General features: G+C 41.1%; 1 protein-coding gene across 1 annotated transcript; it reads right to left on the bottom strand.

Annotated features, from left to right (window-relative positions):
* Positions 1 to 16,750: 16,750 nt before the first annotated feature.
* Positions 16,751 to 25,059, bottom strand: six6a (SIX homeobox 6a). The gene is made up of 2 exons (XM_021584955.2): positions 24,157 to 25,059; positions 16,751 to 23,093 (listed from the first exon to the last, which is right to left on the bottom strand). The coding sequence occupies exons 1-2, from the start codon at positions 24,726 to 24,728 to the stop codon at positions 22,931 to 22,933; spliced, it is 735 nt and encodes a 244-aa protein (XP_021440630.1). The 5' UTR covers positions 24,729 to 25,059; the 3' UTR covers positions 16,751 to 22,930.
* Positions 25,060 to 27,226: the final 2,167 nt, after the last annotated feature.

The raw sequence follows: 27,226 nt of genomic DNA, 5'->3' as shown, positions 1-27,226 counted from the left end.
ATTCACTCAATAATAATCATAATCTACTGTAGTGTGCTGCTCGATAGTAAAGCACCATATTTATTGACATAGAGTACTATCATGCAGTGATGCATGACTTCAGACATCGACACAAAGGCATTATGCAAACACACCTGCTTCACCCTATACAGACATGCAGACAGTAATCCACACAGTAATCCACACAAAAGACAGAGACACACAGATGAGGTAGCTCTGACTCGCTCCTTTGTGTTATGTACTTCTCGGGACAATCTGGTAGTCTTGAAACAGTTCCATCTTTCAACATCATGATTTGTGAAGCTAGGTGTTGCTACGAGATCTAATATCATGACATGATGATCATATACGTCACAAGCCCTCAGTCAAGTAAATGGGTTGCAGCCAGGCTTGGTGCAGTTATTTTGGCAAGGGATTTGCAACCAAATACTAAGCTTTGTAGTACATACATTTACAGTGCCCTGCGAAAGTATTCGGCCCCCTTGAACTTTGCGACTTTTTGCCACATTTCAGGCTTCAAACATAAAGATATAAAACTGTATTTTTTTGTGAAGAATCAACAACAAGTGGGACACAATCATGAAGTGGAACGACATTTATTGGATATTTCAAACTTTTTTAACAAATCAAAAACTGAAAAATTGGGCGTGCAAAATTATTCAGCCCCCTTAAGTTAATACTTTGTAGCGCCACCTTTTGCTGCGATTACAGCTGTAAGTCGCTTGGGGTATGTCTCTATCAGTTTTGCACATCGAGAGACTGAATTTTTTTCCCATTCCTCCTTGCAAAACAGCTCGAGCTCAGTGAGGTTGGATGGAGAGCATTTGTGAACAGCAGTTTCTGATAGAGACATACCCCAAGCGACTTACAGCTGTAATCGCAGCAAAAGGTGGCGCTACAAAGTATTAACTTAAGGGGGCTGAATAATTTTGCACGCCCAATTTTTCAGTTTTTGATTTGTTAAAAAAAGTTTGAAATATCCAATAAATGTTGTTCCACTTCATGATTGTGTCCCACTTGTTGTTGATTCTTCACAAAAAAAATACAGTTTTATATCTTTATGTTTGAAGCCTGAAATGTGGCAAAAGGTCGCAAAGTTCAAAGGGGCCGAATACTTTCGCAAGGCACTATATTTTAAACTGATGTCCAAATACTTATGAAAGGGTCAATAAGAAAACAAGCATAAAACTACGTCCAGCTAAAGGTGACATTCTGTACTTTTGCCTCATATTCATAACTAGATTTAAAATTTGAATTGCAGGGCCCATATGAATAAAGAGTCTCAGAGTAGGAGTGCTGATCTTATAGTGCATGAATAAGATTACATGGATTAGTCCACCAGCAGGTGAAATAGTCATGCATTTTATAATACAATTATCAATCTTGGTACACTAGTACTAAATACTATAAGGAACATTTCAAACATTTGGCGGCAGTCTGGAAGCCTGTCAGTCAACCAGGGTGGCCATTTTAATCATACCGCTGCCATTTGGATTTCCTGTGAGAAGAAAATAGGGTAAAATCATTCCAAACAATATCAAAATGACTTTGTAATATTAACTACCCACTAAATAAACCCAGCAGATAATGTAGACGATAATTCTGATCATAAAGTACTCTTAAGACCTTCATGGGGCTTGTCTTGAGATCATTTTGAGCATAGTCGAGCTGCTACGTAAAAGAAATGGTGCACTTTGTGATAGAGGCACCAAATTTCACACACAGCTACGGCATGTCTAAAGACATACGTTATTTGTGGCTATATTGCCCTCAGTTTTTGTCCACTACCCCTATGGTGGCTATTTCCAATATGGCCCCCAACAAGCGGCATGGGGCCATATTGGACACGATTCACTTGGCCACATTTCCATAGATAATTGGTATATAGAACCCAATAATGGCTTAAAATGTTGAATGGGGGTCTGGAAAACACAACAAAATTGCCAAAATATGCAATATGTACGTATCCTGTTAAGTAGAACGGTGGTGAAAATGAGTGCCAAATTATTGTTTTCCGTAAATGTTTTAATGGCTATTTCCAATAGTTTACATGTAAATGCTCTAAGAAATTCTATGAGTGTCTACTGATTGATACATAACGTGGTTTTCTGTTTTGTGCCAATTTTAAGAAATGTGACAGGAAATCACTTTCACTTTCTGTAAAATCACATAGGAATGCATTATGTCCAGCAGAGGCAGGTAACCCAATACTTTGTACCCATTTTTGGTAGGTATAGTCTTGTCCCATCGCTGTAACTCCCGTGAGAGGCATAGGTCCTCTGAAACACGACCCCGCCAAGCCACGCTGCTTCTTGACACACTGCTCGTTTAACCCAGATGCCAGCCGCACCAATGTGTCAGAGGAAACACCGTACAGCTGGAGACTGAAGTCAGCGTGCATGCGCCTGGCCCACCACAAGGAGTCGCTAGAGTACAATGGGACAAGGACATCCCGGCCAGCCAAACCCTCCCCTAACCTGGAAGAGGCCGGGCCAATTGTGCCCCACCTCATGGGTCTCCAAGTCACGGCCGGCTGCGACATAGCCTGAGTGAAGGCTCTAGCACTGCGATGCAGTGCCTTAGACCGCTGCGCCACTCGGGAGGCCCCAGGTAACCCATTTTGACACAATTTCATGATGAGACCTTTCAGGCTACACAAAGTTAGTAAAAGTCCAAATACAGATGTCTAGCTGTAGCTGGACCAGTTTTCCAAAATCATCATCAACCAGCTACATTGGTTCTAATTGTACAGGATTTGTAGCTCCATATATCCATAAATAATTGGTACATACAGCCCAATGATTGTTTAAATAGGAATGGCTTTGTCTGTGGTTCCTTTTTCAACATTCTAAGTACAAGGAAGTAAGTACAGGGAAGGTTTCTTGTCATATTTCTAGAAATTGACAAAATACAGAATATAATATTATATATCATTGTAATTAGTAGACTTTAGGGAACACCCATTTCACCGTTTTTTTTCTTTATTTTTTTTCTAAAAGTGTTTAAATGTAAAATACTGAAAATTAGGATGAAAGTGTGTTCAAGAATCAGAATTTAGGTAGGTTTCTGGTCACTTTTTTGCCACTTTTCTACAAAATCTTTAAGGATACATACATATGGCTGACTAGGGCCATTTTATTGTGTTCTCTAGATCTCCCTCAAACATTTTAAGCCCTCATTGGGCTCTATGTACCAACTATTTATGGATATATGTGAATCCTGCCCAACATGGAGCTGGAAGTCATTTTGGAAAACTAGTCATTTAGAGTACAATAGGTTCAATCTGCAATGGCACTATAGCTTGACATCTTTATTTTGAATGTTACTTATTTTGTGTAAAGGCTGAAAGGTCTCATCATAAAACTATTTTGTTAAAATGTGTTACCATTCGCTTTGCTGGACATAATGCATTCCTATGGGATTTCACAGAAAGTGAGGTGTACAGGGCAGGATTCCTGCCACATTTCTATAACTTTTAGAGTGTTTACACTAGCCATGAAAACTGTGTTTTCCAGACCCCCTCAAACATTTTGAGCCATCATTGGGCTGTATGTACCAATTATTTATGAGATATGGCCATGTGAATCATGCTCAATATGGCCCCATACAGCTGGTTGGCGCCAAGAGGGTAATAGACAAAATTGACTAAATCTGCAATGGCAGGCCTCCCGAGTGGTGCAGGGGTCTAAGGCACTGCATCGCAGCGCTTGAGGTGTCACTACAGATCTGGGTTCGATCCCAGGCTGTGACACAGCCGGCTGTGACCGGGAGATCCATGAGGTGGCGCGCAATTGGCTCAGCATTGTCCAGGTTAGGGGAGGGTTTGGCCAGCTGGGATTTCCTTGTCCCATTGCGCTCTAGCCACTCCTTGTGGCAGGCCGGGTGCCTGCAAGCGGACTTCCGGTTGCCAGCTAGACGGTGTTTCCTCCAACACATTGGTGCGGCTGGCTTCCGGGTTAAGCGAGCAGTGTGTCAAGAAGCAAGTGCAGCTTGTGTTTCGGAGGACGCATGGCTCTTGACCTTCGCTTCTCCCCTGTCAGTAGGAGAGTTAAGCGAAGGGACAAGACTGTAACTACCAATTGGATATCATGAAAAAGGGGTAAAAATAGTTTCAAACTATGATTTTGGGCAACTCTAATCCTTGGGCGCCACAGAGTCTGCTGGTTTTGGTTATTTCCTTCAAATCAATGACTGGAAAACCATGTGTGTGCACTTTCTGAACAATAAGTGACATGAATGGATCAATAAAGTGTAATGGGGAAGAGAGAACCAGCAGGCACTGCAGCCTTTGAGCGAGGCTGGAGTTGCTCATCCCTGACTGAGTTAGGACATATAACACTGGTCTTTTTCGCCACCATGTGGCAATGTTGAATTACTGCAAGATAAGACGTTTTTACTGGACAATGTGAGATGAGGTGGACTACCTAAAACCTGGAGAGCTCATGTGGCCTGTCCCATACTTAACATACACATACATAGTGTTTAATTCAAGATGAGTGGAGTCGTGTACTCATCAAGATGTGCACAAGTGTGAGCTCAGTGACACACCATGATGACACAGTGATTGACACACCCTTTTTTTCTGAAATCCATGCTTTATTGACAGAGACTTTATTGACAGAAAAATAGTGCTAAAAAAACAACCCACTGGGCACACACTGGTTGAATCAACGTTGTCTCCATGTCATTTCAATGAAATGACCTTGAACCAACGTAGAATTGACGTTGAAATTACATCTGTGCCCAGTGGGAACAAATAATAGATAATACAGAGAATACTGAAAATTAGTTAAGGACACCTAATAATCTCAAACAACAAGGTAACCCTTTATAAAACAGACAGTCAAGAGACATCACACATCAGTTGTTCTAATCATCCTGGTTCTCTTGTACATCATTCATTGAGAGCATTCTGTCCTACTGCTTGACCTGCTGGTTTGGGAATATCAAGGTTGCACAGAAAAATAGGTTAGGCAAGATAGTCAGGACTTGTGGGAAAATCATGGGCAGCAACAGCAAGAACTGTCATCTCTCTACTTGGGCAGAGCCCTCCAGAAGGCAAATACAATAGCGGTCACTCTTCCCATCCACTCCACTCCGAATTCCAGCTCCTTCCCTCTGGACACAGGTACAGCCTACCTAAGGTTAAAAAAAATAGGGCCAAGTACTCTTTTATTCCGAATGCAATTCTGCAATTCAACAAAATGTTGGACTAATTGCGCTTAACACTTGCGCTATGAAATTGCACGTACCCTGCCTATTTGCTTGAAAATATCCGTTGCTATTTATTTGAAATGTTTATATGTGATATGGTTTTACGACTGCTGCAAAATGAATTGACTCTCTAAGGACATTAAAGTTTTCTGATTCTGAACCTGAATCAGTGATGTCACTGTTAGGCTATTTACTGGAACAAAGCATGTTCTCTTTGATGCATCTTTATAGTCACAGTCTCCATCTAGTGGGTGATAATATTTCACACGAGCCTTTGTTGTTCTACTCTCCGTTTCAAAAGATACATTTATGCATTCTTTAATGAATCATGGAATCTAAACTGGCATTTTGCAGTTTATATATGCCCTTAATTCTAAACTTGATGTCACATACTCAAGTTACATCATCAAAATTATTCATGTCTATCATGCCTTGTGTGTGGTAATTTTAGTGGATGTGGAGAGTAAGAGAATAAACTGGAGCACTTTAAATATATGTAAATGCAGTTTTTTTTGGTAAAATTAAGTATAATCCCTGATCTTGAACTTTGAACCTTAGCAGATGTAATAAGTCAACGTAACTGTATGTTTGATCTAAATAACAGCATTGTTGCAGGAGGATAACCTGATTGGACGTCAGACCAGCCTTAAGTTATGGATGAGGTCATGTCTGTTATACAGTGCATTCAGAAAGTATTCAGACCCCTTGTTATGTTACAGCCTTATTCTAAAATGGATTAAATTGTTTTCCCCCCTCATCAAACGACACACAAACTACACACATAATGACAAAGCAAAAACAGGTTTTTAGAAATGTTTGTAAATGTATTAAAAATAAAATACATTTACATTTATTAATTTCCTTTACTCAGGACTTTATTGAAGTACATTTGGCAGTGATTACAGCCTTGAGTCTTCTTGGGTAAGACGCTACAAGCTTGGCACACCTGTATTTGGAGAGTTTTTCCCATTCTTCTCTGCAGATCCTCTCAAGCTCTGCCAGGTTGGATGTGGAGAGTCGCTGCACAGCTATTTTCAGGTCTCTGCAGAGATGTTTGATTGGGTTCAAGTCCGGGCTCTGGCTGGGCCACTCAAGGACATTAACATTAGTCCCGAAGCCAATCCTGTGTTGTCTTGGTTGTGAGCTTAGGGTCGTTGTCCTGTTGAAAGGTGAACCTTCGCCCCAGTCTGTGGTACTGAGCGCTCTGGAGCAGGTTTTCATCAAGGATCTCTCTGTACTTTGCTCTGTTCATCTTTCCCTCAATGCTGACTAGTCTCCCAGTCCCTGCCACTGACATCCCCACAGAATGATGCTGCCACCACCATGCTTCACTGTAGGGATGGGGCCAGGTTTCCTCCAAACGTGACGCTTGGCATTCAGACCAGTTCCATCTTGGTTTCATCATACCAGAGAATCTTGTTCCTCATGGTCTGAGAGTCTTTTTTTGTGTGTGTCCTTTTAGCCCCTTTTCTCCCCATTTTTGTGACATCCAATTGGTAGTTACAGTCTTGTCCCATCGCTGCAACTCCCCTACGGACTAGAGAGAGGCGAAGGTCAAGAGCCATGTGTCCTCCGAAACACGCCCCTGCAAAGCCACACTGCTTCTTGACACTGCTCGCTTAACTCCTTGACTTTTTCCACATTTTGTTATGTTACAGCCTTATTTTAAAATATATTAAATTGTTTTTCCCCCTCTTCAATCTACACACAATACCCCATAATGACAAAGCAAAAACAGGTTTATACGAGTTTTAGCAAATGTATTAAAATATAAAACAGAAATACCTTATTTACTTAAATATTCAGACCCTTTGCTACGAGACTCGAAATTGAGCTCAGGTGCATCCTGTTTCCATTGATCATCCTTGAGCTATTGGAGTCCACCTGTAGTAAATTCAATTGATTGGTCATGATTTGGAAAGGCACACACATGTCTGTTGTAGTGATGCACCGATATTACATTTTTGGCCGATACCGATATCCGATACTTTCCATGCCAAAAAAAACCTGATACCGATAACCGATATTTAACATTTTTGCCGCCAATTAATCATTCTAGTACAGGTAAATAGTTAACACACACATACAAACGCAGCGGTCTAAGGCACTGCATCTCATTGCAAGAGAAGTCATTACAGTCCCTGGTTCGAATCCAGGCTGTATCACATCCGGCCGTGATTGGGAGTCCCATAGGGCAGCGCACAATTGACCCAGGGTTGTCCGGGTAGGCAGTCATTGTAAATAAGAATTTGTTTTTAACTGACTTGCCTAGTTAAATAAAGGTTACACACATACACCACACTGACCAAAACGTTATTTTACTGGCATTTACGTACACTACCATTCAAAAGTTTGGGGTCACTTAGAAATGTCCTTGTTTTTGAAAGAAAAGCACATTTCTTTCCTGTCCATTACAATAACATCAAATTGATCAGAAATACAGTGTAGACATGGTTAATGTTGTAACTACTATTGTAGCTGGAAACAGATTATTTTTTATGGAATATCTACATAGGCGTACATCAGCAACCATCACACCTGTGTTCCAATGGCACTTGTGTTAGTTAATCCAAGTTTATAATTTAGAAAACCATTTTGCAATTATGTTAGCACAGCTGAAAACTGTTGTTCCTTTTGAAGAAGCAATAAAACTGGCCTTCTTTAGACTAGTTGAGTATCTGGAGCATCAGCATTTGTGGGTTCGATTACAGGCTCAAAAGGGCCAGAAACAAAGACTTTTCTTCTGAAACTCGTCAATTCTTGTTCTGAGAAATGAAGGCTATTCCATGCGAGAAATTGCAAAGAAACTGACGATCTCGTACTACGCTGTTTACTATTCCCTTCACAGAACAGCGCAAACTGGCTCTGTTCTGTACCTTGTCACACTACCCTGAATTACTGACCTCTGCCTGCCCTTGACATGTTGTTTTGCCTGTACCCTGTTCTAGTAATAAACTTGTGTTACTTCAATACTGTCTGCATCTGGGTCTTCTCCTGAAACGCAATAGTACGAACTGGCCTTGACTGACCCAGCAGACTTTTGCCAACTCTGCAACGCCATCTCCTCCCAAGGAGCCACCATTGGAAGGCACAAGGAGTTGCTTTGTGGTCTTATGGAAGGGTTCCAGACCTTGGCCAAACGCCATGACCGAGCGTTGAACACATTGCTGGTACAATTCTGCAGCTTGTCTGTTAGGCAGCCTAACACGATGGTAACTTTCCAGCCAGTAACCCGGCTGCAAGCAGCGCCACTTCTCTGGCCACCACGATTTCCCAGGAACCACGCTTACATCCCCCAGAACGCTTCGATGGAGAGTCAGGCACCTGTCGGCGTTCCTTGCTCAGTGTTCCCTCATCCTTGAGCTGCAGCCCTCCTCCTTCCCCTCAGAGCTCTCTAAGATAGCATACCTCATCATGCTGATGTCCCGGAGGGCTCCAGCCTGGGCTAAGGCAGTATGGGAACAACAGTATGCTTCAGTCTGGAGGAGTTTGTGTCGGAGGTGAAGAAAGTTTTCGATGCTTCATTGTTCGAGAGAGAGTTTGCCCAGAAGCTAATCCAGATTCGTCAAGACTCCCGTAGTGTGGCAGACTATGCAGTGGATTTCTGCACGTTGGCAGTTGAGAGTACCTGGAACCCGGAAGTGTTGTTCGACATGTTCCTGCAAGGAGTATCGGAGGAAGTAAACTACGAGCTTGCAGCCCGGGAACTACCGACGGCTCTCGACTCGCTCATCGCCTTGACGGAAGCAAAGGAAGGAGAGGAGGTTCAATTTCACTCACCCGCCCAAGGCTTCCAACTCGCCTCTAAGACATCCCGGAAGTCCCTGATGGCTCCGTTGCCGAGAGAACCCGAGGCTACCCGAGTTCCCCAGAGGGTCTCCGAAGTCTACCATTTCACCTCCTCCTGAGTTGATGCAACTAGGCAGAGCTAGGCTGTCCCCAGCCAAACGGCTATACAGGCTTCACATAAAGAGTTGCCTGCATTGTGGGACTACTGGTCATTTCATGGCCACCTGTCCACTAAAAGACCAGGCTCACCGGTAGGAGCGAGTACTCTGGTGGGCCATACGGACAACTTTTCCTCTCCCCTTACCAGCACATCTTTTCATGCCATCTTGCTGTGGGGAAACCAGTTGAAATCTTTCTGGGTACTTATCGACTCTGTGACCAATGAGAGCTTTATGGACGCTACTCTGGCGTCCGAGCTGGGCATCCCACTCAGCCCCTCTCCATTCCTATGGGCGTTAAGAGCTCTGGACGGGCGCTCTATAGGCCGGATCACCCACAATACCACCCCCATTAACCTACTGTACATGTGTCAGGGAACCACAGCGAGATGATCCAATTCACGCTTAGTAAGTCTCCTCAGGTTCCCGTGGTATTGGGATCCTCTTGGCTCCAGCGACACAATCCCCTTATTGACTGGTCTGCTGGTGCCATCGTGGCCTGAAGCCCGTTCTGCCATACTCATTGCCTGAAATCAGCGCAGCCTTCCCTGGGAAGTCTTCCTGGGGGCTCGGAAGTTGCCCCGGACCGCTCCACCATTCCCGTGGAGTACCAGGACCTCCTGGTGTTCAGTAAGGCCCAGGAGACTTCGCTTCCACCGTACCAATCCTATGACTGCGGGATCGACCTTCTCCCAGGCACCACTCTGCTCCAGGGACGGCTGTACTCTCTGTCGGGTCCAGAGACCAAGGCTGTGGAGACCTATATTGTGGACTCCCTAGCTGCAGAGTTTATCTGTCATTCTGCCTGTCCTTCTGCTGCAGGGAGTGTACAGATTAATTCTGGGAAGGTAAGAGTGGTGGTGGATTGGAGAGTGCAAATGCAACATTTCCTGGGATTTGCCAGCTTTTATCATCACTTTATCTGGGGTTACAGCGCCCTGGCTTACCCCTGTCTGCACTCACCTCTCCCAAGGTTCCATTCACATGGACCGGGCGTTCCAGGATCTCAAACATTTTTTCACCACAGCTCCCATCTTGGTTCATCCTGACCTGTCCTGCCAGTCATTGGTGGAGGTCGATGCTTCGGATGTCGGAATGGGGGCTGGCCTTCTTCTCCCATCGCCTCAATGCCATGGAGAGGAACTATGATGTGGGAAATTGTGAGCTTCTCGCGGTGAAGGTGGTGTTGGAGGAGTGGAGGCACTGGCTGGAGGGGGCAGATAATCCGTTCATTGTGTGGACCGACCACAAGACCCTGGAATATTTCCACACCACCAAGCGTCTCAATTCCAGGCAAGCTAGGTGGGCCCTGCTTTTCAACCGGTTCAACTTCTCCCTCTCATACCGACTGGGATCTAAGAATGTAAAACCGAATGCGCTGTCACACGCTATAGCCCCGCGGCTACACCCCCGGAACCTGAGACCATCCTTCCCACCTCATGCCTGGCGACGGCACTCAGCTGGGTAATAGGGAAGCAGGTTCCCAGCCGAACCCTGGGGGGGAGGGCGCAAATAACCGGATGTTTGTTCCTGACACTCTCTGCTCCTCGGTTCTGGAGTCGGCCCACTCCTCCAAGCTTGCCTGCCACCGTCGGGCCCTGGCCTTTGTGCGACAACGCTTTTGGTGGCCTGACGTCTCCGCGGGTCTCTCGCCCGTTGAGTGTTCCCTGGGTTATCAGTGTTCCCTGGGTTATCAGCCGGCCAACCGGCATACACAGTGAGGCTGTCCTGAAGGTTCGACCTCAGGGCAGGGGATTCCAGTGCCTGGTTGACTGAGAGGGTTTTAGCCCAGAGGAGAGGTGCTGGGTCCCCAGGCATCATTGCTGATTTCCAACACCGGCACCCCAGTCAACCAGGCATGCACCCCGGTCAACCAGGTGGCGCCCCTAGAGGGGGGGTGGGGTGGGTGGGTACTGTTCCACTCTGATCTTTCACCTGTCTTTGTGTTTGTCTCCACCCCCCCCCCCCTCCAGGTATCACCCATCATCCCCATTATCCCCAGTGTATTTATACCTGTGTTCAATGTTTGTCTGTTGACAGTTTGTTTTGTTCGACAAGCTTACCAGCGTTTTTCCCCTTGCACCTGTCTTTTTCTAGTTCCTGTTTCCTAGTTTTCCTGGTTTTGACCATTCTGCCTGTCCTACAGCGTGCTTCGTGCATCCCTTGATAATAGAACACCGCCACAAATTTCTATTTTTCCGACCTGCATGTGTTCTTCCCATTATTTCCCTTTCACATATTTTAACCCCTATTAATTTCACAAAGCTCTCACCAGCAATTGTCAAAACAATATCCACTTATTTCTAATAATTGTTTGAGGCAAGGAAGTTGACAGAGGATCCAAGTTCACATTAGGCCCTTTGTGTGCACAGAGAATCTTGATGATATGCACATTGATTGACTTCACTACATAGGCACCAGTCAGATAATAGCTGCATATTTCTGAATTGTTTCTTGTAACAAATGTGAGATTGTGAGTGAGGCAAGAGGGACAAGGCAGACAAACTATTGATCTGTCTGGAGCAATGTAAAAAGCAATTTACAGCATGATGAAAGGGTGGACTTGGAAAACTGAATTCTTTAAGACATACTTCTACAACACTTGAGAAACTGTTCTGTAGAATTAATTTGGAATGTCTGTTCTTATTGTCTATGTAGGTTTGTTTGTCAAATATATGTTTATTGTAATATATACACATATACTGTTCAAAAGTTTCTAATTCAAGTTCATTTTAAAAGGATAATTGATCATTAGAAAACCCTTTTGCAATTATGTTAGCACAGCTGAACACTGTTGTTCTGATTAAAGAAGCAATAAAACTGGCCTTCTTTAGACTAGTTGAGTATCTGGAGCATCAGTATTTGTGGGTTTGATTACATGCTCAAAATGGCAGATGCCTCACAAGTCCTTAACTGGAAGCTTCATTAAATAGTACCCGCAAAACACCCGTTTCAAAGTCAACAGTGAAAAGGCGACTCCGAAATGCTGGCCATCTAGGCAGAGTTGCAAATCTCAGACTGGCCAATAAAAAGAAAAGATTAAGATGGGCAAAAGAACACAGACACTGGACAGTGCTAGCGTGCAGGAGTCGCCTCTTCACTGTTGACGTTGAGACTGGTGTTTTGCGGTTAAAGGGTTTTCTAATGATCAATTATCCTTTTAAAATGATAAACTTGGATTAGCTAACACAACGTGCCATTGGAACACAGGTGTGATGGTTGCTGATAATGGGCATCTTGTAACGGTTTTCTTGAGGTGAAGGAGAGGCGGACCAAAATGCAGCGTGGTGGTTATTCATGGTTCTTTAATATAGACACTACACATGAATAAACTAACAAAACAAGAAATGTGAGAATTAAAAAAACAAACAAAAACAGCCCTATCTAGTGCAAACACAGAGACAAGAACAATCACCCACAAAACCCAACACCAAACAGGCTACCTAAATATGGTTCCCAATCAGAGACAATGACTAACACCTGCCTCTGATTGAGAACCATATCAGGCCAAACATAGAAATAGACAAACTAGACATGTAACATAGAATGCCCACTCAACTCACACCCTGACCAAACAAAACATAGAAACATACAAAGCAAACTATGGTCAGGGTGTGACACATCTGTACGCCTATGTAGATATTCCATTAAAAATCATCCGTTTCCAGCTACAATAGTCATTTACAACATTAACAATGTCTACACTGTATTTATGATCAATGTGATGTTGATGTTATTTTAATGGACAGAGAAAAATGTGCTTTTCTTTAAAAAACAAGGACATTTCTAACTTTTGAACGGTAGTGTATATTACAAAAAATGTATTCATTTGGAATGAGTTCATGAGAACATAAGCGTTTCAACCCTTTAAAAAAACATGAACAAAATCACACGTGTAAAGTTCACATGGATTTTGTAAATGTACATTTTTCACGTGAACAAATTACTTTACATGACCAAAAGTATGTGGACAACTGCTCGTCGAACATTTCTGTCCAAAATCATGGGCATTAATATGGAGTTGGTCCCCTTTGCTGCTAAAGTATAACAACCTCCACTCTTCTGGGAAGGCTTTCCACTAGATGTTGGAACATTGCTGGGGGGACTGGCTTTCATTTAGCCCCAAGAGCATTAGTGATGTCAGGCACTGATGTTGGGCGATTAGGCCTGGCTCGCAGTCGGCATTCCAATTCATCCCAAAGGTGTTCGATGGGGTTGAGGTCAGGGCTCAGTGCAGGCCAGTCAAGTTCTTCCACACCGATCTCGACAAACCATTTCTGTATGGACTTCGCTTTGTGCACAGGGGCATTGCCATGCTGAAACAGCAAAGGGCCTTCCCAAACTGTTGCCACAAACTTGGAAGCACAGAATAATCTAGACTGTCAGTGTGTGCTCTAGAGTTAAGATTTCCCTTCACTGGAACTGAGGGGCCTAGCCCAAACCATGAAAAACAGCACCAGACCATTATTCCTCCTCCACCAAACTTTACAGTTGTCACTATGCATTTGGTTAGGTAGCGTTCTTCTGGCATCCGCCAAACCCAGATTCCTCCGTTGGACTGCCAGATGGTGAAATGTGATTCATCACTCCAGAGAATGTGTTTCCACTGCTCCACAGTTCAATGGCTCGATTCAGTGTGCTCGATTGTATACACCTGTCAGCAATGGGTGTGGCTGAAATAGCCAAATCCACAAATTTGAAGGGATGTCCACATACTTTTGTATATATGTAGTGTATTTGTGAAAACAAAAAAATCCTGTTCTTTTTTAAAAATTTAGCGTGTGCTTTCGTAACCGCTGGAATTAAAACCTAGGTCTCCTACGAGAGAAGCCAATGTCTTACCATTGGACCAAGAGAGCCAACACTAGGTTTCTCTTCCAATGTACTGTATATTTATTATACATTTATCTCAATGTCAGAATACTGACCGTTCATTTCAAAATAGGTCTGTCAAACATATAAAATGTTTATTGAGTTAATTGCAGGATTTTGCTCAAACTGAGCTGTAATTGATATAAAAAGCAGTATAAGAATATTGACATCTTGATTTTGTCCAAAGTCAGCAAAATCAGGCAAATTGATAAACGCACGTTTTCTTCCATCTCAATGTCAACTTGTTTTGACATCCCATTGATGTTTTTAGCTGTGTAGATTATGTATTTTGGATGTTTTCAGTGTATTTTGAACTCTTTCAGACAATGTCATTAATCACGATTTAAAAAATGAGTGCACTAAAATTACAAAAAGTTAACTGAGTTAACTGATTAAAGCTGACAGTCCTAATTCAAAATCATCTCTTTGTAGAAAAGTGTCTATTTACATCTATTCCAAAAGCAAACACATTCACACATTTTTCAAATACATGAAAATACCCTTAAGCCTGTATATTAAAAGCAACAAAAACCAATGGACAGCTAATAATAACAGAAGCTAAAAATAGCTAGTTATCGCGTGGTTAATATGTACCCATGTAAACCCACTCAATATGAGCCATCGTTTGTAAAAATAAATAAAACCATTTAAAAGCCAAAACATTTATAATGGGAATAAAAAATGTTACGAAATGCCATCTTGTTCTCATTGACTTGAATACAAAAGTTAGCTTGAATACTTACCTTGGTTACATTCATGTGAATAGGAAAATCTCATTTGTTTCCACTCAGACAAAACAATTAAATAATTTTGAATTAAAATTGACCAGAAAACTCAACACAGTTTAGTTAAACGTGTTATCTCTAGATTTTGAAAACGTAACCATGCATACAAACCAGGAAACAGGATAAAGAATTAGGAGACACGGAGAGCTAGCTTCTCTGTTTTTTCTCTGGGCTTCTTCCAATGGCCACGGACACATTAACACTCTGAATGCCTCTTCCTCGTGGTTGCGCTAAGTACACATGTATATCAATGCAATCCCATGGAGGACTACAATAACAATTGAGTGGACAACTCAGAAATTATAAATAATATTAAACATTTAACATCACACATTTTCCACCCACAACAACAACAAAACAACAAAATACAACAACAAAAAACAGTCCCCATGTTGGCTTTAAAATAACAGAAGCAAGAAGTTCAACATTATCATTATTATTTATTTTTTTAATAATGGAAAATAAAATACAATAAATACAAACAGTTAAATAGTATAAAATATAAACAATCAAATAGTAGTAACCTACAAACAGCAACAAAAAAGGTTAATAAGTGGCTACAACCCTGCTGTTCCTTAAACCACTTTTTAACTTTTTTTGTGTGAACTCACGAACACTATAGCCACATGTTTTAAGTTTTCTGTAGTTGGTTCAAGTGGTGAACAGCTTTTAAAGAAAATGCAGACTGGGCAAGTGCTATTCTTCACACTGAAACTCTACAGTTGCCATTCACTGCTCCCTTAGAATGTGACCCTATAGATTATAGAGTAGTCACTTGACTACTTAAGGGTTGTGGAGCAAGTCGACGTAACCATTTAAAAAGCAGCTTTATCCACGCTTGTACAGAGATTGCAATATTTTGATTGTCATATCTCCTGGTTGTGACCAATTTGAGACATAAACCATAGCATAATTAGTGTTAAGGCAGTTTCTTATATGTCTAAAGTTAAATTTCACAGTATTGACCAACTTCTTAACATTATTTTTAAAAGTCTGTTTAGAGTCCAATAACACACCCAGGTATGTATATTAAGAAATACTTTTTGTATTTAAATTCTGCCTTAATAAAGATGTCAGGAAAAGTTACATGATGTCTCCTTCTGGAGAAAGACATACCAACAGTTTAGTTCATATTTAAACTAAGACTTGACTGCTGCGAACTGCCATAGCTTCACTTAGTTTAGATGCAACTTCTTCTGCAGTTGTGGCATGTGTATATATAACAGTATCATCTGCATACATTTGTAAATCAACACCATGACACACATGAGGCAAGTAATTTATATATAAGCTAAAGAGTAAAGGCTCTAAGATGGATCCCTGTGGGACCCCCATTATGCTGTTGCCAGACAATAATACTTTCTGATTGATACTAACACACTGTATTCTGTCAGATAAACATTGTAGCCTCTCATAAGAGAATCGGTCAAAGGCTAATTGTGGCAGACATTAGGCTATCTATCAAACATTCATTCTATGATAAATTAAACCATGATCGAACAGCCTATTGCCTACCATGCAGATAACATTTTAGTAAATGTTTTAGTCTATCACCCAGAAATCAATGCTTTAATGATTTAATCTAAATTAAATGTGATGCTTAGGCTATAAAATCATCTTTAATTTGAAATACACAACAATGGTTAAAATTAAAATGTAGGACAACATGTATTTCTATACTCATCCATCAGCCAGTGCACATGTCATAATCTGTAGGCCCACTCTTAGAAAAACTTGGGGTTCTACATAGAACCTCTTGAGGATTTTTGCCAACAACAGCTAACAAAAGATAAGACAGGCAAGTCAAACTCAGAAATGACCTCTAACTAGCTACCTTTAATTTGTTTTAGCTGTTTTGCATTGACATTTATATCCATATTAACTATCCTACTGCATGAATTCGCCTGGTCAGAAAAATGACTAGCTCTCACTATGGCAGGGGGAGATCGAATTCCTATTTTGCAACATTGTTGCCGAGGTCAGAGTGGCAAACAGCAAGGTTCATACAAACCTGGGCTGCTGCAAACTAAATGCTAGCTAATAAAATCATCCCTCTGGGCAGACACTGGTTGAATCAATGATGTTTCCACTTCATCTCAATGAAATTGCGTTGTTGAATTGATGTCTGTGCCCAGTGAGATACACTTACTGTGGTTTTATAGCCTACGGAACCTTTTTTTCTGAGTGAGGTGTTGTGTATTTGTTTTTACTCCGGGAGGCCATCCCAGTTGAGAGATAGCATAGTAAAAAAAACACAACATGCTACTTTAAATATGGTAGTGCCTCAGCAGTTTTCCTCTTGTTATGTCAGTCACTGACAGTCAATCAATTAGCCCATGCCAGATAACATTTTATACATTTCTAGTTAAGTTAATCTAGCCAGCTATCTAAACCTTGTAGTAATCCTGGCCGAATTACTGACTGGGGACCCAGGGCATGGGCCCAGGGACCCCCATTGATTTTGTTAGTCACTCTCATTCAGATATCATATGCACATGGCATAAGTCATGGCAAAATATGTAGAACTGCAGGCAAAATAGCATTAAAACTGCAACAATTTTACTCCAACCGTTGGCATAATGAGTAGATTGCATTAAACATGCTTTAAAAGTGCAAAATGTTCTCCACGCCTTATAGCAAAATATGTAGAATTGCAGGAAACTTACTTTAAAGCTGGAAAAAGTTATTAGTCTTATAAACATAGAAACTTGGTTGCAGTTTCTATGATACAATGGTAAAAGTTTTTGATTTTGTTTTACTCTTGTGAATTCTATGGTTTTCACTAGATTACTTGTAGTTGTTTGTCTGTCATTTTTGTAATGACTTGGTGCTGCCTATCTTGGCCAGGTGCTCTTGAAAAAGAGATTTTAAATCTCAATGAGCACTTCCTGGTTAAATAAAGGTTAAACAAGTTTTAATACATATTTAATACTGGTAATCAGACTGTGTTGTTAGGGGTCAAGTTATATGGCTACCATTTGATTAATGTTTGAAGTGTCATTTTAGGATTACTTTTCTTTTAAAGATCCGAAAAAGCTATTGTTTACCTTATTGTTTAAATTATGTATATTTGTTCGGCCCGAGGCCCATCGCCTAGGCCCACCAAGCACAAAAGTTAGAGCACCCCTGCTATACATGCCCAAAAATTGTAGCACCCCTGCTATATGCCACGTTCATGTGCTAGTCAGAACTATGTATCTCGGAAATGTCCATGGGTGCATGGGTGCCCTACCGGGTGCCCTCCCGGTTGCACTCCCTGTCCATGGTGCTGAAACGCAGTGGCCTCCCTGTCCATGGTGCTGAAACGCGGTGACCTCCCTGTCCATGGTGCTGAAACGCGTCTCCCGAATTCTATGAGGCCTACACATCATCATAATTGCCGTTGACTGCCTCTTGCCAGAGGGGTGCGGTGCAAGACGATTAGACAAAAGGTTAGGGTGGGACTATGTCACATACTGTGAACAACTAAGTGAAACCCGTTGCTTCTTTGTATTTTTTTTAATTGTTTTTGCTGGTGTAAACGTATATTTTTTTCATTTTTACCTTTATTTAACTAGGCTAGTCAGTGAAGAACAAATTCTTATTTATACACCGGCCAAACCCGGACGACGCTAGGCCAATGGAGCGCCGACCAATGAGACTCCCAATAACGGCCAGTTGTGATACAGCCTAGATTCGAACCAGGGTGTCTGTAGTGACGCCTCTAGCGTTGAGATGCAGTGCCTTAGACCGCTGTGCCACTCGGGAGCCCTAAAGAAAAAAAAGTGCATGCATGCAGAAAAAAGCCAGTCTTCAGGCTGACTTCAGTTTGGAGATGTTTTATGAAACATAAAACAACAGGTTATGCGGAGGATATTAGGCTATGTACGTTTTATTAGAGCTTGGAGGCATTCCAGAAAAATAGCTTTCGAAAATCATAATGCATTCTAACACAATGGAACCATTTTAATTTTAAATGATTAGGTTGTGTGATTGTAAATAAGTAGGCTACCATGACAAGCGGCGTCTCTCCACTCCAGTAAGCAGTAGAGTAGGCTACCACCCAATATCACCACCAGAGGTCATCCGTGGCATTCTCTGGGAGCCTACTGTGAAACGCATGCTTCCATGCAATTTCTTAATGTAAAATGTTTATTAACGTGAATACATGGTAAATAGACCTTCACTATAGTCATTCTGTGAACTTCATTTATGAAAGAGACAATGTTCCAGTGAAGAAAGTACAGTATTTGACTTCAATAAAACACATGCAACACAAACGCGAACGAACATAACTGACTTACAGACAAGCCATTTCTAGAGTATAAAATATATTCAGGATTCTTATTAATTTTAATACGAATATTGATAGCTGAGTGTTTCCAGTGAGTGAATGTTCTGTTCTTGCTGAACGAACGAGCAGTAAAGTTGGTGTGGCCCTGGCCGACGATATAGCCAACAATAATAGGCCTACTACACCAATAAAACAAAGATAGAGAAGAATCCATGAAATTGTGAAATTCAAGCTAAGAAGAACAAACCAAGATATATAACGTTTTGAACGACAGTCATTGCAGAGACGACATCAAGAAAGTGGTCAAATCAAATTAGCACATTGTGGGGAGACGGGACAGAGTGTTTATGGGAAAGGGATGGAGCAGTGTGGGGTCCTCATTGAGAGCTTTGCTAATTAAGGAGGAGGACAAGCTCTTAAATGCACTTATGTTTCTACGTAATTTAATGACCTCATCCGCTTTAGGGAAAACAGGAAAAACTCAGGCAAGAGGTGAATGGTCTACTCTATGGCAAGTTAGGCTATTAAGTCTGTTTTACGAAAAGGGCCTACTACAGGTGATAATAATAATAATACATATATTTGAATATGTTTTTCACAGGACCATACCTAGGCTATAGCAGAGCCTGTTAAATAAAAAATACGCCTAAAACCAGGGGATTTAATATAAACATCAAGAGGCAGAGTGGAGAAAAATATGCCAGAGATTAAACCAATCAAAATAGAAATTGTAGAGACTACTATCACCGTTGGAAGAAATATGCATAAAATAACCCTGTGATAAACTAACATTGATTAGTGATCATTACGAATCAGTTCAAGACAAGCGTGTAGAAATACAGACTAATGTGGTAAATAGCAAGATAATATCATGTAACTGCTGCAGGAGAAATAGCCCACGTAGCCATAGCCTACTGTCAGTGCTGACACGAGCTCGCACCACGTTGTGTATCACTGCTGAACTGCTATGACAGATTCGATCATAAAGACTCAACAGCATAGAGGGATTGGAGTTCAAGAGAAAGAGAACCTTCTTTCAAATTATGGTTGACACAAACATTGAAATTGGGTCCCATCTGCTTTCATTTTTATATATAGATTACAAACGACACAAAAATCAAGAAGATACCATGTTACCAATATATAAAAGTGCTGAAGGTCTAAGGAAAAATAGTCAATGAATTTCGCCCGATTCAGTGGTTGATATCCAACATATTATATCATATTTTCTTAATTATTCAAAATGTTCGTCATGTTTATTGGAGCACAATTAACGTGTTATGACTGTTGCAAACGTACAAGTCAGTCAGAAAAGTCAATAAATTGATAATTAGGCTAAATCCTTTTAATCGTCCTACTTGCGAATTCACATTGCAGCAGCTGCCCCAGAACACACACGCTAAACAAAAATGCTGACTTCCGTACCCAGGCTGGCAGACTTTACCATGACAGCAGTTCATTCTTTGAAGAGGTACAAACTCGTGTTGCTTCCCCTCACAAAACATTGGGAGCGCCCCTTCATTTGCTCGGGGACCGTAGACCGCATCATTAGTGCTGATTACCGCTGACAACTTTATACACTGCTAAAAATACTTTTTCATGTGTGTCCCCTAGTTGCCCTGATTTTCAATAGAAACGGAAATATTCAGCCATTTTGTCCCCATGATTTGAAAGAAACGCAAGGCCCCCCCTTTCTTCCCCTCGCTTGCTTCCTCTCTCTTTTTATCCAAAACCCGAAACACTGCATTTATGTGTTGTTCCAGCTGAAAGACGTTTCGAGGAATACATCTTGTCTCTTTCACTGGCTACTGTAATTAATTGCAAATTGGATGAAAATCCAGGTGTTTGTCCAAAACCAGAACTCTGGAGCCATTGAAAAAACACTGGCCTATTTCTCATTTTCGTTGCTCATTTGGGCTGACATCCTGTTAGCGCGTATAAAGAGGGAACAGACAGTTTAACCTCAGGTGTATGCACGGTTTACCCTCGTCTTTACGTTCCAATAGAACATTATTTGGCATATATTCATCATAGGCAGGGATGTGTGCTAGTGGTAACCTTTTTAAATACTAGTCTAAACCGTAATGCAAAAAAACAACAATAACAAAAACACTTAAGGGCCTATCTATAGACGGTTAGGTCAAACCCTATTACAAAATAATAACGGCATCACGTCTGATCATAACATCAAACAACCACATGTTTCACAGCCATTGCGTTTTTTAGCCTACCGTAACATGGTCTGCTTCAAGCATTTCTGCCTATACCTCCTAAACACGTTAAGTGTTTAACTGAACCATTAATAACCAAATATAAATAACAGACTTTACTCAAATACCTGAAACATGAAATATGTTGTAAGCTATCAACCTTGCAGACTCTCATAAGAACATCGCCATAGGCCTAGTCGTGGCAGACATTAGGCTAGCTGACATTAATTATACGATAAAGGAAATATGGTTCAGATCAACGGTCGAACCTGTCACTTTTCATGCAGATTCAATTCTAGAAAATGTTTTAGCATATCACCCAGAAATCGATGCCTATAGCCTATCTAAATTAAATGTAACAGGTTTTAAAATGATCTTTGATTTAAAATAATAAAATGGCCAATAGCTATTTTTATAGGCTACTACTCATCAGTCATCCAGAGCACAGTTCATATTCTGGTGTTGTGTATGGCTATTTGTTTTTACTCCGGGACTCGGAGATCATCCCGTTTTGTTTTACGGCCTTTCTCTGACCTCTCGCTGTCATGCCACATTACATGACGCGAGGCATGTTGGCAAATTACGCCGAGGACCTGTCAGGGCACTCACTATAAAGTGTGGCATTATAAAGAATAAAACTAATTTTCTTACTCAGAGTCCACACACATATCAAGATATTTGGTAGTTAAGCAGCCTACTTATTGACATGTCTAAATTCTCAGATATATAGACCACTCCATCAGGCCAAAGCAGAGGCACAACATAATACAGTAGGATGCACCACACCTGTCATAGGACGATATTTGAAATATTCTCTCACACATATATCATATTCTAAATATCGTCCCAAACCCCTAAAATATAATCTAAAGTATCATGCCAAATTAGGCGTTACTCGATAATAATATCAAGTAGGCTAATAATCGGGTAATACAATATCTGCAAACACCATTCTCAATATCTGTGAATAAAAATACTGATGTTTTGTTCTTTTGATCAACAATAATTTTATTAAGTTTCTTTAGGCTACTTTTTTGTCTTTTTACTGAAACACATGTTCACTAAAGCGCACATGCTCAACGGGTTCACCTGTGGACAAGGTAAACATAAAAACACCAAGCAAAAAAATATCAAATTATAATAGCGCCTATCATTTAAATAAGTAAATAAACATTATTTATACAACTTTAAAAGTAAAGTAAAAATATTACAGCGTCTTTTCAACATGAAATACCCACAGAAAATAGCAGGTTAGGCGCTCGAATGTCTTCTCCTTTTTTCCTTATTTTTTATTTATTTTGAGTTTCAACTTGAGGCATTGGTTTATTAGTCATCCCTAAAAAGGATCGTGAATATGAATATGTTTTTTCTTTACATTTTCTTTCAGCTGGCATTAGCTTCAGTCATCCATAGTGGAAAACGAAAAAAAAAAATGAAAGTAGCCTATAGCTTTAAGACAGGGCATTCCGTTAGAACCCTCGTGTTTTGGCAGTCATCAAAGAAGAACAGTTTCTTTCAATTCAAACGCAGGCACTATGACTGTTTTTATGTTAGATTGTTTTTCAGCATCTCCTTCATTTTTATACTGTCAATTTATCCTCTTCCTCCTCTCGACTGCTTTGTGCTCCATTAGATGTCACATTCGCTGTCGCTGGAAGTGATAGAGATAGCCGAGGTGGCGGCTTTGCTCGACAAACTTGCCTCGGGGCTGGAGGCGGGACCGAGTCGATCGACGGTTCCATCATCATCAGCCAAAGACCGAACCGAGCCTTGGGACAACCCTTGCTGTAGCCTGGATAAAAGACAGACGTTGAGGGAAAACTGGAATTAACCACAATCCAATACGAATATGTTCTGTCAAAGTAATCCTTTATTGAAACATAGTTATTGCTGAGGCCTAGCAATCCGATGCACAAGTGCCAGGCTAGGAGCCCAACAATGCAATTTTATGCTAGTAAACACACAAACACAAGCAACACACAGTAACCCCAGCCCATTTTATGGATTGAGCACATTTTATAGATAGACAGACTAGCCTTGTAATTCTAATATCTTCTTAAAGGAAACAATTCAGATGTATTCAATACACCTGCTACCTTCATGAGTTGATCAACACAAATTTCATTATACATGATTGAACAAATAATAACGTATGGCTCCTGTGTTTCTGTCTTTCATTAAGCAACATCCATAATACAAAATGTTTCAGACATATTGCATGTTTGTGTTAAATTAGGTTTAAAGACTTGGGCCTACACAGACAGCTGTCAATACATGCAAAATGCATTGTGGAAAAAGACAGATAATCTGAACGGAATTATTGAGACATTGACCTATAGCCCTATATGCTTAAGCTGTTTTGCTACTGGGAAGGATATAGGCTACCATAGATAATGGTCAATTTGGGAAACTCTGTGATTGTATTTACACTGTAAATACACATTACTGGCAAATCTATATAGTCAACTTTGCAATGAAAATGACAAGGGCAAGTCTCATAGTGGAGTTTGTCATACATTTTACTTCATTTCAATAGGCTACAGCGTTTATGGTGTCATTTCCGTAAATATTATTTATGAACAAAGGTAACTGAACTATAGGGTAGCCTATTGATATATTATAGACAGCTCTATTTCAATGTTTACTCGAAACAACATAACTTAATTCAAATAATTCGATTAAAAATTTTGCCCGAATAATTGCTCGCATTGAAACAAATGCAAGTGCATAGGCTGACTGCGATTAATTCGCAATGCAGGGTTGTTTTTGTTAAAAAGATTACAATAAATGTTGAAACAACTTCAGACCATCTTTGATAAAATACAAAGGTAAGCTACAGACTGCAGCATACATACCTATTTTTCGCAGCCGCCGCTCTATCCCTTTGTCTACGATTTTTGAACCAGTTTCCGACTTGTGTGGGAGTAAGTCCAGTAGCCTGTGCGAGCTCCCTTTTTTTGCTCGGGTTCGGGTAAGGGTCCTGCAAGTACCATTCGCGTAGCAAATGTCGGGTTCTCTCCTTGAAGCAGTGGGTCTTTTGCTCTCCGTCCCATATCGTTCTGGGCAGAGGGAACTTCTTCCGCACCCTGTATTTGTCCACAGGCCCTAGCGGGCGGCCCCGCAGCTTCTCTGCCTCTTGGTAATGCGCCTCCAGCCACAGGGCCTGTAGTTTAGTGTGAGACTCTTTGGTGAACTTGTGGTTCTCCAGGATGTGGTAAAGTTCTCGGAAATTCCCGGTGTGGTAGGCCACGATTGCCCGCGCCCTAAGCACCGACTCATTCTTGTTGAGGACTTCGCAGGCTGCCGGGGCAACGGGCAGAGACCAGAGGAAGCGACCTAGGCGCTCAATGTCCCCGCTCTCTTCCAGGGTCTCGCAAACCCCCGCAACCTGCTGGGGGCTAAAATTTAAGATAGGCAGCTGAAACATGGAGGCTTCTCGTTTCCTCTCCGTCTCTCTCTATCACACGCTCCCCTCTCGCGCTTATCCTCTCTCCCTCTCGCTCTCTCAGGCAAAAAGGCAATCCTAAAGTGAACAGATCAACGGTTAAAAACACTGAGGAACTATGCCCTCTGACTGGCTACTGCAGCGATCGGCTGGTGAACTTCGTAGGTTGAAAGTACAAGAGGTATAAAAAAACTAAAACCGAGATACATTTTGAACAGGGAAAAGACAGTCAGCCCATCTGCTGATTTTCTATTGGACTTGGCAGATTGGTTTCGTGGTTGCCATGGATGCCCGTCAGTAACTGTCAAGTTTACCAATCACGCGGAAAGGGCCACTAAGGGATTTCAGCACCTCCCAGTGCTCGACAGCGCCTTAGAATGTAAACATTTTGACCTTAGCTTTTTGTCTTCAAACCTTTAATTGGATTCCATGTTTTCCTACATCCTCTACTTTGTAAGTCATAGCTGTGAAGAAGAAAAGCGACGAGCCAAATAAAACGCAATACATTTAACAAACGCTTACCTCTCATTGGAAAATAACATCCAAGCAGCAGGCATGACAGATATTATCATAAAGCATACCGTTTTTTAAATTCTGAAAATGACGAATAAAAACAACAGAGAACGAATGTTCTGAGACTACAATAGCGATGCATCCTCTTGAATGGTGCTGTGGTTAATGCAGACTGAAAATCTAGCCCATTCATCCACGCTCTAGAATTGTTCGATTCATTTGATAATCAGAAATATGGCTTTATTATGCGATGTTCAGTCTAGGTTTTTATGCAAAAACAATTTGATTGATTCACTTCAAATTCGGTCCTACTGATAACGTACATTGATCGACATATAATAGTCTTTATTTGATACGCTGTCACATTTTATTCACATCTGTTTCGTCTAATAAAATCCCTGCTGCTACATTGGTTTCTTATTTACACAGTGCACACTACCCATCAACGAGACGTGATTTACTAAACACTGCAGGAAAAAAACGGAATGTGTTTGCGTATAAAACTGTCGTGTCACTGCCGGGCTACTCGGGTTTAGTATCAGATACACTACGTTTTGTGCACGGGATGATTTAGTAAATAAGAAGGCGGATAGATAGCGCAGATGGTTTTAAGTGTCGGGTCAGATTATTTCGTGGCTGACTACAGTGGTAAAATTCATTCTGACGGAAAACACACACAGAGAGGGAGAGAGAGAGAGAGAGATCCCTTCGGGCTTTTTTTGCATGAATTATGGGAGGCTCATAGAGCGCGTTTATGAAACTGTCTTCATTCTGCGCGTGAAGCTGTTCATTCTCATACTGCGTGCCATAGCTTCTCCATCATTCACAGACATACCTCCAAAATGTTTTGTTTTTTTTGCAGAATTTTGCAGAATGGACATAGTTTAAATATATTTCGAATTTTCAAACATCTATACATGTTTTATCGTAGTATTGTAATAGTAATCAAACACAGAAGTTGGTTTGAATAAAGAAAGCATTAGCACATTTGTCATCAAGTAGGCATTTAGCCTATACTATCAGTGTGCTGTTGCAAAGTAACCAGATATACATACTCTAGAGGCTATATGAGAGCAGTAGACGGATTAAGACGATTAAAGGGGTCACTATTCATGATCCCACATAGGTATAGTAAATATAGTAAATATAAGACTCACTCTCAAGACTGGTTGGTACTAGAGGTTCCACGGGTCTCCTCAGAGTTAGTAAAAACTGATTTCAGTCCCTATGCCCCTCAGTCCTGGAATGACCTACCTTTCACTCTAAAACTTGATTCATTGGCCCAGAAATGTGAATTTAGCTCTCTGATTTAAAAAAAACGTGACCAATGAAAACTGCACCTGTTTTGATTGACTATTAGTTATTAGTTAGTTATATTAGTTTCTACTGCCCTTTTTAATGTAATGTAATTAATGTAATGTAATTTACTTGTAGTGATCATGCTTAAATGTGTTGCTCACATTGCTTGAACTGTTTTTCTCAAGGCACCATTGGAAACGAGACCATGGTATCAATGGGTTCCTTTCGTTAAATACAGGTTAATTATACAAATAAAAAAATAGGCTAATTATCGGTGAATAAGCCTAACTATAGGGCCTCCAGATAGGGCACAGTCGATGGAAAACAGTAGGCCTTATTGTGAAGATGAGTGACAGGGTGCTGGTTTGAAATATTTAGATGCCTTTAAATATTTCATCTTGTAGGCCTATTCTAACCTACATTTACAAGGACACTTGAGTGCATGAATAAAAGATGGGGACATTTTGGATATCATAAACGGAGGTCTGTCAATAAACAATTACGCAGACAATGGAACAGCGCGCATACTTAGGCCTTCCGGTAGCCTAAGCCATATGTCCAAGCTTACAGTAAGCCTGCCTATATGGCGGTGTAAATGTTGATTTCATATGGAAACATAGTAATTAACAACATGCTGTTACTCTTTTACTTAGCTTAGACATAACCTA

Source organism: Oncorhynchus mykiss, chromosome 25, assembly GCF_013265735.2.
Source record: "Oncorhynchus mykiss isolate Arlee chromosome 25, USDA_OmykA_1.1, whole genome shotgun sequence".
Taxonomy (NCBI): Eukaryota; Metazoa; Chordata; class Actinopteri; order Salmoniformes; family Salmonidae; genus Oncorhynchus; species Oncorhynchus mykiss.
This window is presented reverse-complemented; position numbering and strand designations above follow the sequence as displayed.

Bases quoted from the DNA above. Each gene is read 5' to 3' on its own strand.
- six6a (XM_021584955.2), bottom strand. From the start codon at position 24,728: ATGTTTCAGCTGCCTATCTTAAATTTTAGCCCCCAGCAGGTTGCGGGG. The intron at 23,094-24,156 runs GTATGTATGCTG...TCTTTTATCCAG, and splicing joins GCGGCGGCTGCGAAAAATAG to GCTACAGCAAGGGTTGTCCC.